Here is a 14,681-nt window from a genome sequence, read left to right as displayed (position 1 = left end):
CTTCCTTCCTCCCTCCCTCCCTCCCTCCCTCCCTTCCTTCCTTCCTTCCTTCCTTCCTTCCTTCCTTCCTTCCTTCCTTCCTTCCTTCCTTTCTTAAACATAACAGATGAAATGCTGGCTTTGGTCCATATGTAGTGAGTAGAAGAGATGGCTTTTACTGGACAATGTGTTTTCTGAGAAGTGATTTTTAAATAAACAGAAATTAGGCATGCTGTTTAAGATTACCGCAGTATTTCCTAAAATGTGGTTCAGATTGGTAGACTTTGTATCAAAGATACTTCTGATATTTGTTTTAAAATGTAGATATCCTAGACTGGGGCCTGTAGCTCAGTAATAGAGGGCAAGTGGCCTCAGATTCAATACCTAACATGAGCGAGGAGGGAGGAGGGAGGAGGGAGGAGGGAGAGGGAGGAGGGAGAGGGAGGAGAAGGAGGGAGAGGGGAGGGGAAGGGGGAGAATGAATTTGTTTCTGGATGGGCTCCAAAAATGTGTATTTTTGAAGACATACACAGAGAATTCTCAAATCAAACGAAAGAGTCAGGGGTGAGGAGATGGCTCAGCAGGTAAAGTGCTTGCTGAGCAAGCATGGGGACAGGAGTTTAAATTCCCAGAACCTGAGGAAAAGCAGCTGGCATGGTCACCCATCTGTAAGTGCTGTGTAGGGACAGGAGGATCATGGGAGCTTAGCCAGTCTAGCCATATTCTGGGGCTGAGGGTACAATGAGCTACTCTCAGAGGTCACCCAACACGGACGTGCGGCTTCTGCACGCACGTGTATACCATCCCCCACTCCCACAAACACAAACATGTAAACACCACTGCACACAGATGTAAATAATAAATAACAAACCACCAGTAGCTGGGGAAGATATGCAGTTTAGAAATTCCTGCATGGGCTCTTGTCTGCCCCAATGTGGACGAGTCAGAGCCGGCTCTATTTTTCCCAGGTACATGGACTCAAGATCTGAAGCACTTTTCAATCAGGATTGGAGAATGGGGCCTACTGTCTCCTTCCCTGTAATCTCGTTCTCCATTTCAGGAGGAATTCACTGTAAGAGCAGTGGGTGATTGCATTCAGGATGCGCGCTGGGCAGCAGCAGATCTCTCGTCTGGGCTATCTCTCTGTGCTGGGTTGCCCACAGAACTGTTCAGCAGAGCCCACCACTCCCGGGCGCGACTTGGGTTTCTCATTGCAGTGTCAAATGCCAGGCAGAAACAACCCAGCAAAGGAAGGTTTCCTTTGGTTCACGGCTTCAGAGGGCTCCGTCCGTGGTGATGGGGCTGTTGGTGTCTGGACAGACATCATGATGGATGGGTGCACGCGGGAGAGGGACTGTCATCTCATGTAGACATCAAGCACAAAGGAAGTAGATGACAGTTTTAACCTTTAAAAGCATGTCCCCAGTGACCTGCTCCTTCAGTCTAGGCCCAATCTCTAGAAGTTTCTAGAAACTACCCCAAATAGTGGCATCAGTTTCAAACTAAGTATTCAAAACTGGGCCTTGACCGCGGGAGGGGATCTCCTCATCCCATGCTCAAAGCATCACGTGATGATTTAACAAGTCTCCCCAGAGAGCCGATCCATGGAGTATGATCTTTAGTCATCTACACCAGTCACTGTGCATGCTAGTCTGAAATATTCTCCCTAAGGCTGGTGGCCTCAGAGGCCTCCAGGGGATCATGAGTGTGTATAGATTTTATGAACAGGATTAGCATCCTTATAAAAAGAGATTTGAAGAACTACCTTGTTTCCTTCCAAGGTGTGCTGTATAAAAAGGATCACTGCCCACGAGGAAGCAGGCGTTGTCTCAGCTTGCATCTTGATCTTGAATTTTCCAGCTTCAGTCTGGTGAGTGCTGATTTTCTAGCACTAGCTACTCATTTAATGGTAATGTTTTCTTGTTTGTTTGTTTTTGTTTTGTATTTTATTTCATGTTGTGTGAATGGAATTGGGGATAGGAGTGCCATTGGAGGTCAGAGGACAACTTGTGGGTGTTGACTTTTTTCCACCTTGTGTGTATCCTTGTTGGAGCTCAGGTTTAGACATGGTAGCAGGGAACTTTACATGCCAGGCCATCTCATAGACCCACACCCCTCAGTATTTTTACTGTGGCATCCTGAACACATTAAGATGTTGTATGTCTTGATGATTTGAGCAACTTGAAACCTTTTACATTTTTTCATGTAAAATGGGGGGTAATACTAGAACCAGGCAGATAATGGACTATTGTTTGTAAAATACTTAGTATGGAGTTTGCTATGAAGTGGGCATTAGACATGTTTACAGGAGCAACTTTATGTTGGCTCAGCTACACAAGGTTTCTAGACCCTGCTATTCTAGAAGTTCAGAGATGCATAGCTATTCCATACCCTCCTTAGGAGGGGCATGGGAAGGGAGCAGGAGAGAGGTGGAAGCAATTTTACTAATCCCCTTCAGTTTTATTTTATGTGTCTGAGTGTTTTGCTTGTATGTGTAGGCAGTGCTGTGTACTATGTAACCCAAGGAGCTCTGGGACTGGAGTTACAGGCAACTGTGAGCCACTGTGTGGGTGCTGAGAACTGAACCTACCTCCTATGGAAGAACAGCCAGTGCTCTAACTCCTAAGATGCCTCTCTAGCATCCCGACTGAGAGACTTGATATTTGCTGGCTTCATAGAATATCCAAACCCAGTGTTATTTGTTAAGGTTCACCCAATTCTTGTTGATCTCAAACTGAAGAGTAACGTGAGATAGCATTTGCAGAGCGATGTGCACACCTACTCAGTTCCAAAGAGAGGCTGAATTCACACACATGCAAGTCCACAGGCACACAGGTGCACAGAGACACACAGAGACACAAATACATACACAGACATACTCCCACACCAACATCGACACAGACACAGAGACACACACAGACACAGACACAACCAGGCACACACTTGTGCGTGCACCCCCCTCCACACCTACACACAGGCACACAAACACAGAAACATATACAGGAGTCATATAGACTTAATCATGGCCACCTCCTCAATTATTTTAGGCTCTAATAAAAACCTCTGAATTTGTGACAGTTAACATTATGAAATGTATTTACCGTTTTTGCTGTGTTGGTGAATACTGACTGTATAACACGATTTCTTATTCGTCCCCCTCTTCAAACTGGCATAGGACTAAAGACAGGCTTATTACAAGTCCAGGAGCTTCCCAAATCTATCCAAGCACTTACTCCCCAGAAAACACTTTAGCTTGAGACGATAACCAGGAGCAGCAACCTTTTATATTATCCAGTTGCACAACACACTTCTTGAGTAAATAACATACCCTAACTTGGGGTACATCACCAGATTCAAGTCAGAGAGGATCCGTTGCCAGTCAATCAAAGTGCGTGTCACTGGAAGATCCCTCCGTAATATTTTTCTCAGGGCTTCGTTAGACAACTCCTGTAGTTCTTCTATGACAGCTGCTTGAAACTTATTCTCTTGTTCTTCCACAAGTCTTGCGAAACTGAGAGCCAACTGGGCTTGATTGACCACCTCCAAGCTCTCCTTTAGGTCCTTGGAGACTTCAATATGAAGGTTGACACACCTGAAGAAGTGAGCTTGCACAAAAATTCTTCCTGTGACTTGGGTTAGAAACGGGTTTACCTGGAAGATCCACTTAGACTTCCAAAGACCGTTCCAACACTCTCCATTGTCATAGCTGTGGTCTTCAATGCAAGCTATTAAGAATTCTTTGCTTTTGACTGTTTTTCTCAGCACATTGCAATTTCCATTTGGGTAGTGATCATTCACATAGAGTTTTAAGGCACACATAACAACGGATCTTAGGTACTCGGTCTCATTCCGAATGATTCCGTGACTTTGGATATCCCTCAGCTGATTCTGGAGTAGGTCAAACCTGAAAGAAAGTTTGCTCTGGTAGTCAAAGAAGCGGAAGTTACCCATCACATTGTGGTGAGACAGGAGGACTGGGTTGCCGTCGATGCAGAGTGGGACACAGTATTTTTGGCAGTGCTGATGACCTGCGCACTCACCCTGATGGTGCATAAGCTTTTCATCTCGGATAAGCAGACAGAGATCGTCAAAGGCATTCACAAATTCCCCAGGAGGAGCCTGGACTAAGAGCCTGTGGATGACTTTCTCTTTTTCTTTCCTACTCAAGACGCTGAGTGACATGGCCAGTGGTAGCAGAAGCAAAGCTTCTGAAATGAAGGGTGCTCACAGGGTGAGAAAACGGTCCATGGGATACCTTGCCCATTCAAGGTGTTACTCATTCAAGCTTTAGAGCAGTATGTTGGACTATGAAGAAGGGCAGTCAGTCAAGCTCTGCAGATCCTGGTGAAGTCACAGAGAAGTGTGGAACTTCTAATGATGTCACAATGAGTACTTAAAACCAAAGAAGAAAATGATAGTAACCTGACAGTGAGGAGTTCAGCTGACAAGCCATGCCAACTGTGACGGTTTTAAGAACTTAGCTTCTGGACAAGTTTTCTTCGAAAGTGGTATGTTTTCTTTGTGTCTGTTATATGATGTTGGCGGTCTAGAGATGTTCCCTGGGGTTTGGACTCAGCGTTGGATAGCATGTGGTCTCTTCAACTGTCATATGGTACTGATTTCCACTCAGGCCCTTAGAATAGCTGCCCCACCCTGGGGGTAAACATTGTGATGAAAGACTTGAGGGTTAGAAACAAAGTAGGAAACACAAAATGAGATACAATGAAGGCTGAGACACAGCTCAGCCCGTAAAGGTGCCACCAAGCTTGAGAAGCAGAGTTTGGTTCCCAGGACCCACATGATGGAAGGAGAGATACACCTCCTGCAAGTTGTCCTCTGATCTCAGTGCACACGTTACAAAAAGTGTGAGCTCATGTGCATGCGTGCGCACACACACACACACACACACACACAAACACACACAGAGACACAAATAGAGTTTATTGAAAATGCCAGTGGAATTAGAAATTCCCATACCATAAGAAGTCAAATATTTTAGGCAGGGACCACATCTTTCATGTCCCCCAGCCCCCCGCCCTCTCTTTGTGTTGTGTGTGCACTTTTTGAATGCACATTGATGTATAAGAGCAAAGGCAACAGGCTATGTGTTCTCTGCCTTTTCCCTAGAAAAGCGGTAGCAGCGAGAACAGCTGATGACGGTCACAAAAAGACCGTGTTACTTCTAAGTGACACCTTCGACGAAGAGCCCTCTATGGGAGGACAAGCGGCCCAGATCATGAAATCATGGAAAGCCAACTTCATGAGCTCGCAGAAGCAAGATATCCATCCTGAAGGTCTCTCTGCCTCATTCCCTCTCTTGCTTGGTTCCTTCTCTTCACTGTCTCTCAGTCTCTTCACAGAGTCACAAACTCAAGTGTCTGCCATTTAAGTGTGAGCTTTCTACTTATTTCCACAGCTCTGAGCTTCCTGCGTTTTCTTAGCTTCCTATATTCTACCATCATTATTGTTATGATAAGAAAATGCATTTTTTTCATATTGAGCCATAGTCAGTAAGGTTGAGACTTACTCTCATTAGTTTTAACAGTGTAAGATGGAGCAGAAATTGGAGCAACTTTCTCCTGTAGGACATTTGACTTGCCTAGTAATTTAACCAGTCATAGTTGCTATTGAACACACAGTAGCCTATGTTTAATAATGTTTTATGAATGTACCCAGTGCTCTGACTTCTGTAAGATTCACTGTTGATTTTCTCATCTTTCTTGAAGAGGGAGGTCAGGTTGGGGAGAGAATCTTGGAGTTCAGTAACTCTCAGGCTCAGGCTCTCAGACCAACAGTGTGTAGTAATGGAATAATGAATTTCTCAAGTGCTAACTTTTTTCCGCCCGTTTTAAGAAATCATCCTGCATTTTAACTGAGTTACATCTTTTTATATCTTCCACACTTTTCCTATGGTTGAAAAGCTGTTATTTTATTGTAAATAGTGCTTATTTACAACTGTCTGAGCACAGGATAGATGATCCATTAAAACTGCAGACAAATTATTTCTCTAAGAATTTTAAATCCCTCAGTGAGTGACTTTGAGAATTTCCTTAACTTCATGTGCTTCATACATGGTTTTTGTCAAAGGTTCAGGATGATTTTAGAGGTGGAAAAATCAACGTTGAAATTACTCACAAACTGCTTGAGAAACTTGATTTCCCATGCCACTTTGCTCATGTGAAACATATTTTTAAGGTGAGATGAAACCCTTTTTAAGGTGAGATGAAACCCTTTCCCTGACTGTTCCACTCTATGAAGGGTTTACTCCAGTGTAAGTAGACATTAGTAGATACTTGAGTATTTTAGAAACTACACATGGGGCTGGAGAGATGGCCCATGGTTAAAAGCACTGACTGCTCTTGTCGAGGACCTGTGTGTAGTTCCTAGCATGCATGGTGTGCCTCACAACAGCCTGTGACTCTAGTTCCAAGGAACCTAGTTCCTTCTTCTCACCTGGCCCATCTCCTTTAAGTACGTGGCACACACACACTCAGATACATATACATGAACCTAAATAAGTATTGAAAAATACATGCAGAAAACCAGTATCTTAAGAACAGAATAAACTAATGACTATTAAATTTTGAAATAATACCAGGACATTGGCTTGGAATAATTTCCTGAGTATATAGAAACGGTCACACCAGATCTGGGATAAAGGTGAAAATGAAGGCTGTCTGATCTAGGATTAAATGTAAAAACTGAATGGTAGTGTTTTATTTTGATGACATGGGACAAGAGAAAAGCTCAAAGGAACAGAATAATGGTGGTTGGCATAAAAGCTGTTATAGGAGAATACACTTGTAATCCTAGCATTTGGGGGTCCAAGGGGGCAGATGACGAATTCAAGGTGAGTTTCAGCTATGCATTGGGTTTGGTATTGGTGTGGCCTGCTTTCGAAAAAAATAAAATGAACAGTAATCACAGTAACTAATGAAATAATAGACAAACAAAACCATCATCAAGGCAGAAAAAGAGAGAGAAGGCTCAAATGAATAAATTAGTAAGGGAAAGAGGAGACATTAAAACTGACCCCACAGAATTAAAGAACATCATGACGGAATATGGCCCACCAGAGAGCAGCAGATTGGCCGATTTATTGAACACACAGAGCCTATGAACGTTAAATAAAAAAGAACTAGAAAACTTGAAAGTAATAATAATAATAATAATAATAATACCAAGTCACTAAGTGAAGTATTCAATAAAGAAAAGAAAAGCCTAGGAGCAAATGACTTTTTAGGTAAAGATTACTTAGGTGAGGAATCAAGACTCATCCTTTTAAAATACTTCTAGTAAATCTGAAAAAAAAAAAAGATTATAATGCTATTTTATAACCGCAGCAAAATCCTGATATCGAAGCTGAGCATGAACACCCCAGAACAGCTAACGATAAGCTAGTATGTTTGGTGAACACAGATACAAACTTCCTCAGCAAGCCAAATGCATCAACCTTCAAGAAGGATTCTACGTACGCTATGACTAAATGGGAGCTGTCACTCAGATGCAAGGAAGGCTCAATACACAGAAAGCATTTCTACTCACCACATCAAGAGAATGAAGGATAAAATGAAATTGCACGATAACCTTCAAACCCTCAACTCTTCTTTTTTAAATTAACAACCCAGAGCGCCAGAGCTGGGGAGATGGTTTAGTAGGCAAAGTGCTTGACTTGAGAGACCTGGTTTTGAATCCTTAGTATTCATGGAAAAAAAAACAGGTATTGTAATGAGAAGGCTAGGCTCATTCCATGACAGGCTTCAAATTGGCAGTTAAGGAAACTAGGCCTAAATCTCTGATACCAAGAAATGAGCAATTCCACAGGCTTTAGAAGATGCCCTGTCACCTGGCCAGAGCCAAGACAATGGGTCAGCAACAGTTTCCAAGAACTCCCCAGCAAGTTTTCAGTCCCTGCACACCCCGGTAATTGTATGTCCATAGAGATGGACCCAACAGAATTACATAGAACTCACCTACTCTGGAATTCCCTAACGTGCTCTAAATCAGGCCTGCAAGCTCACTTGGTTGTCTTTCTATTCTGGTAATGGGCAGACCGCAGCAGGCTGGACTTCTGCAGAATAAGACGCTTTGTGTTTACGTACTATTTGAGTCCGGGGTATCATTCTTCAGTGAATCATGGACCCTGACAGGAACACATGCTTGTAAACCCAACCTTGGGGAGGGAGGTGGAGAGAGGAAGATCCTGACTAGCAATTTAGTCAGCCATTGAGCTCCTGGTTCATGACATACCCTGTCTCCAAAACAATGAGGGAAAGTGACTGGGAGCAACACCTCATGCTGACCTCTGACACCTAGTGCTGACCCCTGTCTCCATGCACACATGTGTGTTATGTACTCATGATACATACGAATTCACTCACATACACAGGAACATGCACACACGCATGACTTTCAAGGAAACTGTATAAAAAGAAATAATCTTAAGACAAAACCAAGCAAACAAACACCAAAAAAACGAAACAAAACCAACCAAACAAACAAACGAAAAAACCCTGCCACTGCCACCAGGAAAAAAAAATCCTCCAAATCAAAAGTAACTGAAAAGCCATAAAACCCTGAAACAAATGAAACAATGAAAATTGAAACTGAACCAAGTCCAAACAAATCAACACCCTCAAACTCTTTAGACTTTCCTCTGTGAGCTGGGGCAAGCAAAGGTTCCCACCCCAACTATCCTAATCACCCTACAGGGTAGGAAACACTGTGCTAGCCACAGAATGTGCTAGTTAGGATGGAGGAAAAAAAAACAGATTTAAATTGCAATAGCAGAAGTCAAATGGTCTCTGGTCACAGGTGGTCTTACATGGGAAAACATGGAGGACTTTGTTAAAAAAAATCTGCCAGCACTAATAAATACAGTAAAGTGGCTAGACACAGTATCATGTACATAAACTACTGCATTTCTACTCTCCAGCAAGGATTGGCTCCAGAAGAAACCAAAAAACAATTTTTTCCCCATTAATATCAAAATGAATCAAGTACCTAGGAATAGGTTTGGAGATAAAATACTTATGATGAAGACTAGAAACATCATCAAAAGGAAGTTTGAAATACAGGAATAATTCGAAAGATACTTTGTGTAAACATGTCCATCTGAAAAAGTAATCTATAGATTCTTCTCTCCTCTTCTCTTCTCTTCTCTTCTCTTCTCTTCTCTTCTCTTCTCTTCTCTTCTCTTCTCTTCTCTTCTCTCTCTCTTCTCTTCTCTTCTCTTTCTTCTCTCTCTCTCTCTCTCTCTCTCTCTCTCTCTCCGTCTCTCTCCTTTCTCTTTTCTTTTTTTCCTGATAAAAGTAAGAAAAAGATCTTCTAATTCTTATTGGGCCAAAGAAGACCTTGTATAGCCAACATAATCTTAAGAAAGAGCAAAGCTGGAAGAAGCTTTCAAAGTATAATTTGGTTTCAAAAATGAAAGTAAAAAAGTTGCAACAACCAAAATAATAGTATGCTACAATGGTAGTAGCCTTTTAAGAAGTGTATTGCAGTTTTCCTCTTACCCAGTTGCACTAGTATATTTATTTATCAAGCTTTAAGGGCACAACTGAGCAGGTTTTACTCTATTCCAATCCTCTAATCTGGTTACCTCCCTGCTCAAATCCCCAAGATACTAGCATTTTATGGCTTTCTTTCCTCTAGGTGTGTTTCCTGGGCGCTCTCTGTGGTTGAATTCTCTTTCCTGCCCCTCCCCTGTCCAGCAGGAATTCCAGCTCTATTCTCTCCCCTGCTCAGTCATTGGCTTGTGTGCTCTCTTTATTGGCATACCAGGGAACAGTTGGGGATTGAACAGATTGAGATAGGAGACTCTGAATAAGGACTACAACCAAATACAGGGGAGACAGAAATCAGCCTTTGGATCTTCACACAGTACACAATAAGATTATGCCTACAGGATGGACATAACACAGGTGTATAAACAAAGGGAACAAAGTGGAGAGCCCCGAGATAAACCGTTCTTATGCAGTCAGTGATCTTCGGCAGGGATGCCATGCACACTCAATGGCGGGGCAGCAGGAGATTCTCCTTAATGAGCAGCACTGGGAAGCAGAGCGCACATCCAGATGCAAAGCTGACGACTGCACTCTAAGGGTGCACACCAACAAGACTAAAATCACTTTATAGATGCAAATGTTAGACCTCAAACTAGAAAAGTCCTTGAAGACAACCTAGGAAAAAAATCCTCTTCACATCAGTCTCCCAATTGGTTTCTAGAACAAACACACAGAAAATAAAGTCCAAAAAGATAATGGAATTACACTCATGGCTTTGGCAGAACAAAGGAAGTGGAAAACCAAGAAAGCAACCTATAGTAACAGACTACATATCTGCTAAGGGGCTAATATCCAAAACACAAAGAGGTTACAAAATGCAGTAGAGAAAAAAGGATACTAATAGTCAAATATAAACAAAGGGACTGTGTGCAGTTACTAAAAAAATATGCAAATAGCCAACAGGTATCTGAAAACTAAACTGGCCATTACAGCAGTGCAGAGAAAAGCACAGGAGACATGTCACAGCTGGTGGAATGACGTATGTGTATGCGTGTATTATAGCAAACATTCATAAGGATATGGAGAAAACAAATCCTGTGTACGATTCACAGGTGTGTAAATCATTGCAGCCATTGTATAAAATGTCACAGAGAAGACCCCAAAGACTTGAACATAGGACTTCGGTGATACAGCTCTGTTCCTGAGAAGTCCGTAAACAAAATCTGAGTTTGCCCTGATTTCCCATGCTAACTGCAGTCAATCTTTACAGCCGAGATGTGGAAGCAGCCAAGGTGTTTGTTCATCAATGTAGCAATGGGTAAAGAAACCATGCCATATCCGTCATGTGCACTACTGTGGGAAAAAGAAAGAGAAAAAAGAAAAAGAAGAGAAAAAAAGGTAGAAAAAGAAAGGTGTTCTCCAACTTACAATAGCGTGAATAAACCCAGAGGAGGAACTAGGTGCCGAGAAGCCAGACAAAGGGATAAAATACTCCGTGATCTTACTGATGAGAAGAATAGGAGATTTTCAAATTCACAGGAGCAAAGGGTGGGGTGCTGGTTAGGAGGGACCAGTATGGAAGGCAGTAGGCTAGTATTACTCAAAGGGTAGAGCATCAGTTTACAATATGAAAAAGTCCTTGAGGTACACTTATGTGAGGTTGTCTGTAGTGTGTGAACTTGCATTACAGCCACAGAATTGATGAATAGATCTTATATTAGCTATTCTCTCTCTCTCTCTCTCTCTCTCTCTCTCTCTCTCTCTCTCTCTCTCTCTCTCTCTCACACACACACACACACACACACAGGGCAGAAGAACATATATATGATATTCATCATATTCTATTAGTTTTATAGTTATTCCCTAATTTATCAAAGTGTTATGTGTATAAAAACATGTGAACTTAAAAAATTTTTGCAATTATGTGTGTGTGTGTGTGTGTGTGTGTGTACATGTGCTACAGTGTGCATGTGGAGGTCAGAAAACAACCTCGAGGAGGGTCAGTTTTCTTCTTCCACCATGTGGGTACTGGGGATTGAACTCAGGTTGCAAGGCTTGGTGGCAAGCTTCTTTCCCTGCTGAGCCATCCCACTGAACCAAAATATGTAAATGTTTTATGCCAATTTTGCCCAAGCAATGTAATTTAAAGAACTCTTAACCAACCCGTAGCCTCCCCGACACTCCTGTAACACATGTCCCTAGGATTGCCCAAGCCCTCCGGGTTTATCTGATTTGATGCTATGGCTGACAAGGAATCATCCTTTGATGACAAGGTGAAAGAGTAGGTAATCAGTGAGGAGTACAAAATATGGGCAAAGAACACTCTGCTTTATGCTTCGATGGTGGTCCAGGCCCTAGAGTGGCCCAGCTTAACTGCCCAGTGGCTTCCAGAGGTGACCAGGCCCAAAGGCAAAGACCCCAGCTTTCCTCTGCTTATCCTGGGACCACACATATCAGATGAAATAGTCAGTATTCAGCTCTCTAGCGATGATGCTCAGTGCTTTTGGAGAATTTGGAGGTTCTGGCTCTGTCTGGGGAAAAACTGAAATTGAAATCAAGATCAACCATGAAGAAGTAAACAAGGCCAGGTACATGACCCAGAAGCCTTGAGTCAGGGCCTGTTGCTCTCTGTGACTAAATGGTGTAGAATACATTATATTATAAATATATGAAAAAGAATGAGCAACTTGGAGAAATACTTGTATTTCACTTATTCCAAGGGAGAAACACTATTGAGATTTCTTTGTTTAAAGAGCTAACATGAAGGATTCCAGTTTGACAATCCCACGATGTGTCAGAGGGTGGGGCAATGAATAAAGCAAGAAGACAAGGGTTTCAGTTGAATTTTGTCCTAGAAAGTTGACAGCTTTTTTTGAGAACTAGACAAAGAAAAAAAAAAGCTAGGTTAGCCAATTTAGATAGTTAGGGATGCTGGGCCTTGAAATAATATTTTTGGAGATGAGGAACTAGCTCATTAGGAATTCACATCTGAACACAAAAGGTTCCCCCACCTTCATCCCCAACAAGACATTTTACAGTTAGAGTTTTCTACCTAACAGCATCTTCTAAGAGGGAGAAAATCATGTTCTTCCTGATTTAACAGACTCTACTTGCGTTAAATGTGGAGACAGCAAAGTATTTTAGAAAGCACATCAGTTGTGAACGGTTGTAGTCATTATCTATACAACCTCATATTGCTTTGGAGCTTCTCTCAGACACAGAAGATCTGAGCCCGGGGTTGAAGAAAGCACCCACCACACTGAAAGTACTTTACAGTATGGTCAACAGTTACCAAAGCGTGGAAATGAGTCAGCAGTGGGAAGTTTTACTGTTCAGTCGTGGGCAGGACCAATGGTTATTTTCTTAGGTGAAATAGTTTTGGTGTTCCTATGACAACAGTGTTTATAAAATTCAAGGGCAGAAGGGCCAGTGGGAATGGTACACTGGGTGATGGCACTTTCTTTCTGGAACCCTGAGAACTTTGTGAACAGTAGTGGTGACTGGGGTAAACTTACCTATGAAGGCAGTTCTCAGCTTTCTGATACTTTATTGTCTTAGGTAAACTGACATTAAAAAGATGATTAAATAAAAACATAAGGGATGTGTATTGTCTGGCTGACTTTTTGTGTATGTCTTCAGATTAATCATCTTGAGCACTCAAGTCTTTTTTGGCACATGCATGCATGTATCGAGAGCATGTATGTGTGTGTGCATGTTTGCATGTGTGTACATGTATGTAGCAGTCTGAGGTTGACAGTGGTATCTTCTCGATCATTTACCAGTTTATTTACCAAGGCAGCATCCTTCCACTGACCCTGAGATTTCAGATTTTGCTAGGTTGACTAAGCAGCTTGCTTGGAAGAACCCCATGCCATTGCTTTCTGAGAGCTGGGATTACAGATGGCTGGTCACACCCTCCCATCTTTCCGGGTGGGTGCTGGCCATCTGAATTCCAGTCCTCGTACTTTCCTGAGAAATGCTTTGTGTATTGAACCATCTCTCCAGTCCAGAGCAACCACTCTCATTTAACTCCACTTGGTAAGATTTTTCTTTCTTCATGAGTTCACTTTCTGTTGAAGTAAATCTAATGAAACAATGCTGACTTGGGTGATTAAGTCTGGCGGTGCCTCAAAGTATAGAGATGTTAGGCTTAGCCACAGTTTTTGCGAATCATAAATCTCCTAAGCAAATTTCTTAGTCTGTGAAATGGGGGATATTAATCCCACAGGATTGTTGTAGTCGTAAATAAGACATTTACGACTTGTCCATGTACAAACTGTGCACTTTGTAAGGAGTGAATGAAGTTGCGCTAGGAATTACTCAAAATGTATTGATTTCCTAAAGAGCTGACATAGATTATGGCATAAATTTACTGTCTTACAAGGTGACTTTTTATTACAAATTTAGGTAAAAAACATTTAAGTTTATGATCTTGGCAATATGTTCCGAAGTTCTCTCTACAAGATGAATTATAGAGTTGTGGCTTGAGCAAAAATTTATTAAACATTTTTTTTATTATACTTTTACAAAGAGATTTATTGCTTTGACTTTTAATGGTCTTTAATTTATAGCATTATAATATTTTATAAGCAGTATTACATGAGACTTCAATACCCCTACCTAGTCTTCGATCATACCTCTGCTTGTTAGTCAAGTATGAAATTATATTCTTTTGAATTTTAAGAATTTGTTACTATAGGACTTAGGTCTTCATAGACTTTATAGTCTATAGGTAATTAGCAACCCTTGATAAATCCATAGTGCTCTTAGGAAGTATTCGCTGTGGGAAAGAAGGATGCTGCGTTCTCTGGAGAGAAAGGAATACTGAGCTCGCTCTTGAGTAGGCTGGGATGAATGTCCCAGAGAACTTGAAAGACTCTAGAAGAGGTGAAGGTGGCATTCTTTAAAGACAGAAGAATGAGAAGTTGCGTGCATGCAGTGCAGCAGAGAGCTTGGTGAATAGAAAGGAATCAAATGTGGCTGGAGTAGGATCCGCCCACGGAGAGGCTGGGGAGAAAACCTGTTTGGAGCCAGAAGGAGGCAAGTTTCTTTCTTGTCTCTGCGTTCCTTTTCCTCTCCTTTCCTGGTCTTTATTTATCCTCCTGTCTTTCCCTCCCCTGGTCTCCCCTCCCCCATTTCCTCTGGACACTCTCCTCTCCTCTCCTCTCCTCTCCTCTCCTCTCCTCTCCTCTCCTC

At 42.1% G+C, this 14,681-nt stretch overlaps 2 protein-coding genes across 5 annotated transcripts in view; one reads left to right on the top strand and one right to left on the bottom strand.

Moving 5' to 3' along the window:
- Positions 1-3,243: 3,243 nt before the first annotated feature.
- Positions 3,244-4,288, bottom strand: Capza3 (capping actin protein of muscle Z-line subunit alpha 3). The gene has a single exon (XM_021165693.2). The coding sequence runs from the start codon at positions 4,159-4,161 to the stop codon at positions 3,262-3,264; it is 900 nt and encodes a 299-aa protein (XP_021021352.1). The 5' UTR covers positions 4,162-4,288; the 3' UTR covers positions 3,244-3,261.
- Positions 4,289-4,411: 123 nt separating this feature from the next.
- Plcz1 (phospholipase C zeta 1) overlaps positions 4,412-14,681 on the top strand; it is a 53,250-nt gene continuing 42,980 nt past the window's right edge. For 2 of the 4 annotated variants that reach the window (XM_021165689.2, XM_021165692.2), the window contains exons 1-3: positions 4,412-4,487; positions 5,107-5,258; positions 6,051-6,174. In XM_021165689.2, the coding sequence (XP_021021348.1) occupies positions 5,224-5,258; positions 6,051-6,174 (159 nt within the window). In that variant the 5' untranslated portion in view covers positions 4,412-4,487; positions 5,107-5,223. Of the gene's footprint in view, positions 4,488-5,106; positions 5,274-6,050; positions 6,175-14,681 lie in introns of all 4 variants that reach the window. The other 2 variants (XM_021165690.2, XM_021165691.2) reach the window with 2 other exon arrangements.

Source organism: Mus caroli, chromosome 6 (genome assembly GCF_900094665.2).
Source record: "Mus caroli chromosome 6, CAROLI_EIJ_v1.1, whole genome shotgun sequence".
NCBI lineage: Eukaryota > Metazoa > Chordata > Mammalia > Rodentia > Muridae > Mus > Mus caroli.
Note: the sequence above shows the minus strand (reverse complement) of the source record. Positions and strands in the feature narration are given on the sequence as shown.

Bases quoted from the DNA above. Each gene is read 5' to 3' on its own strand.
- Capza3 (XM_021165693.2), bottom strand. From the start codon at position 4,161: ATGTCACTCAGCGTCTTGAGTAGGAAAGAAAAAGAGAAAGTCATCCAC.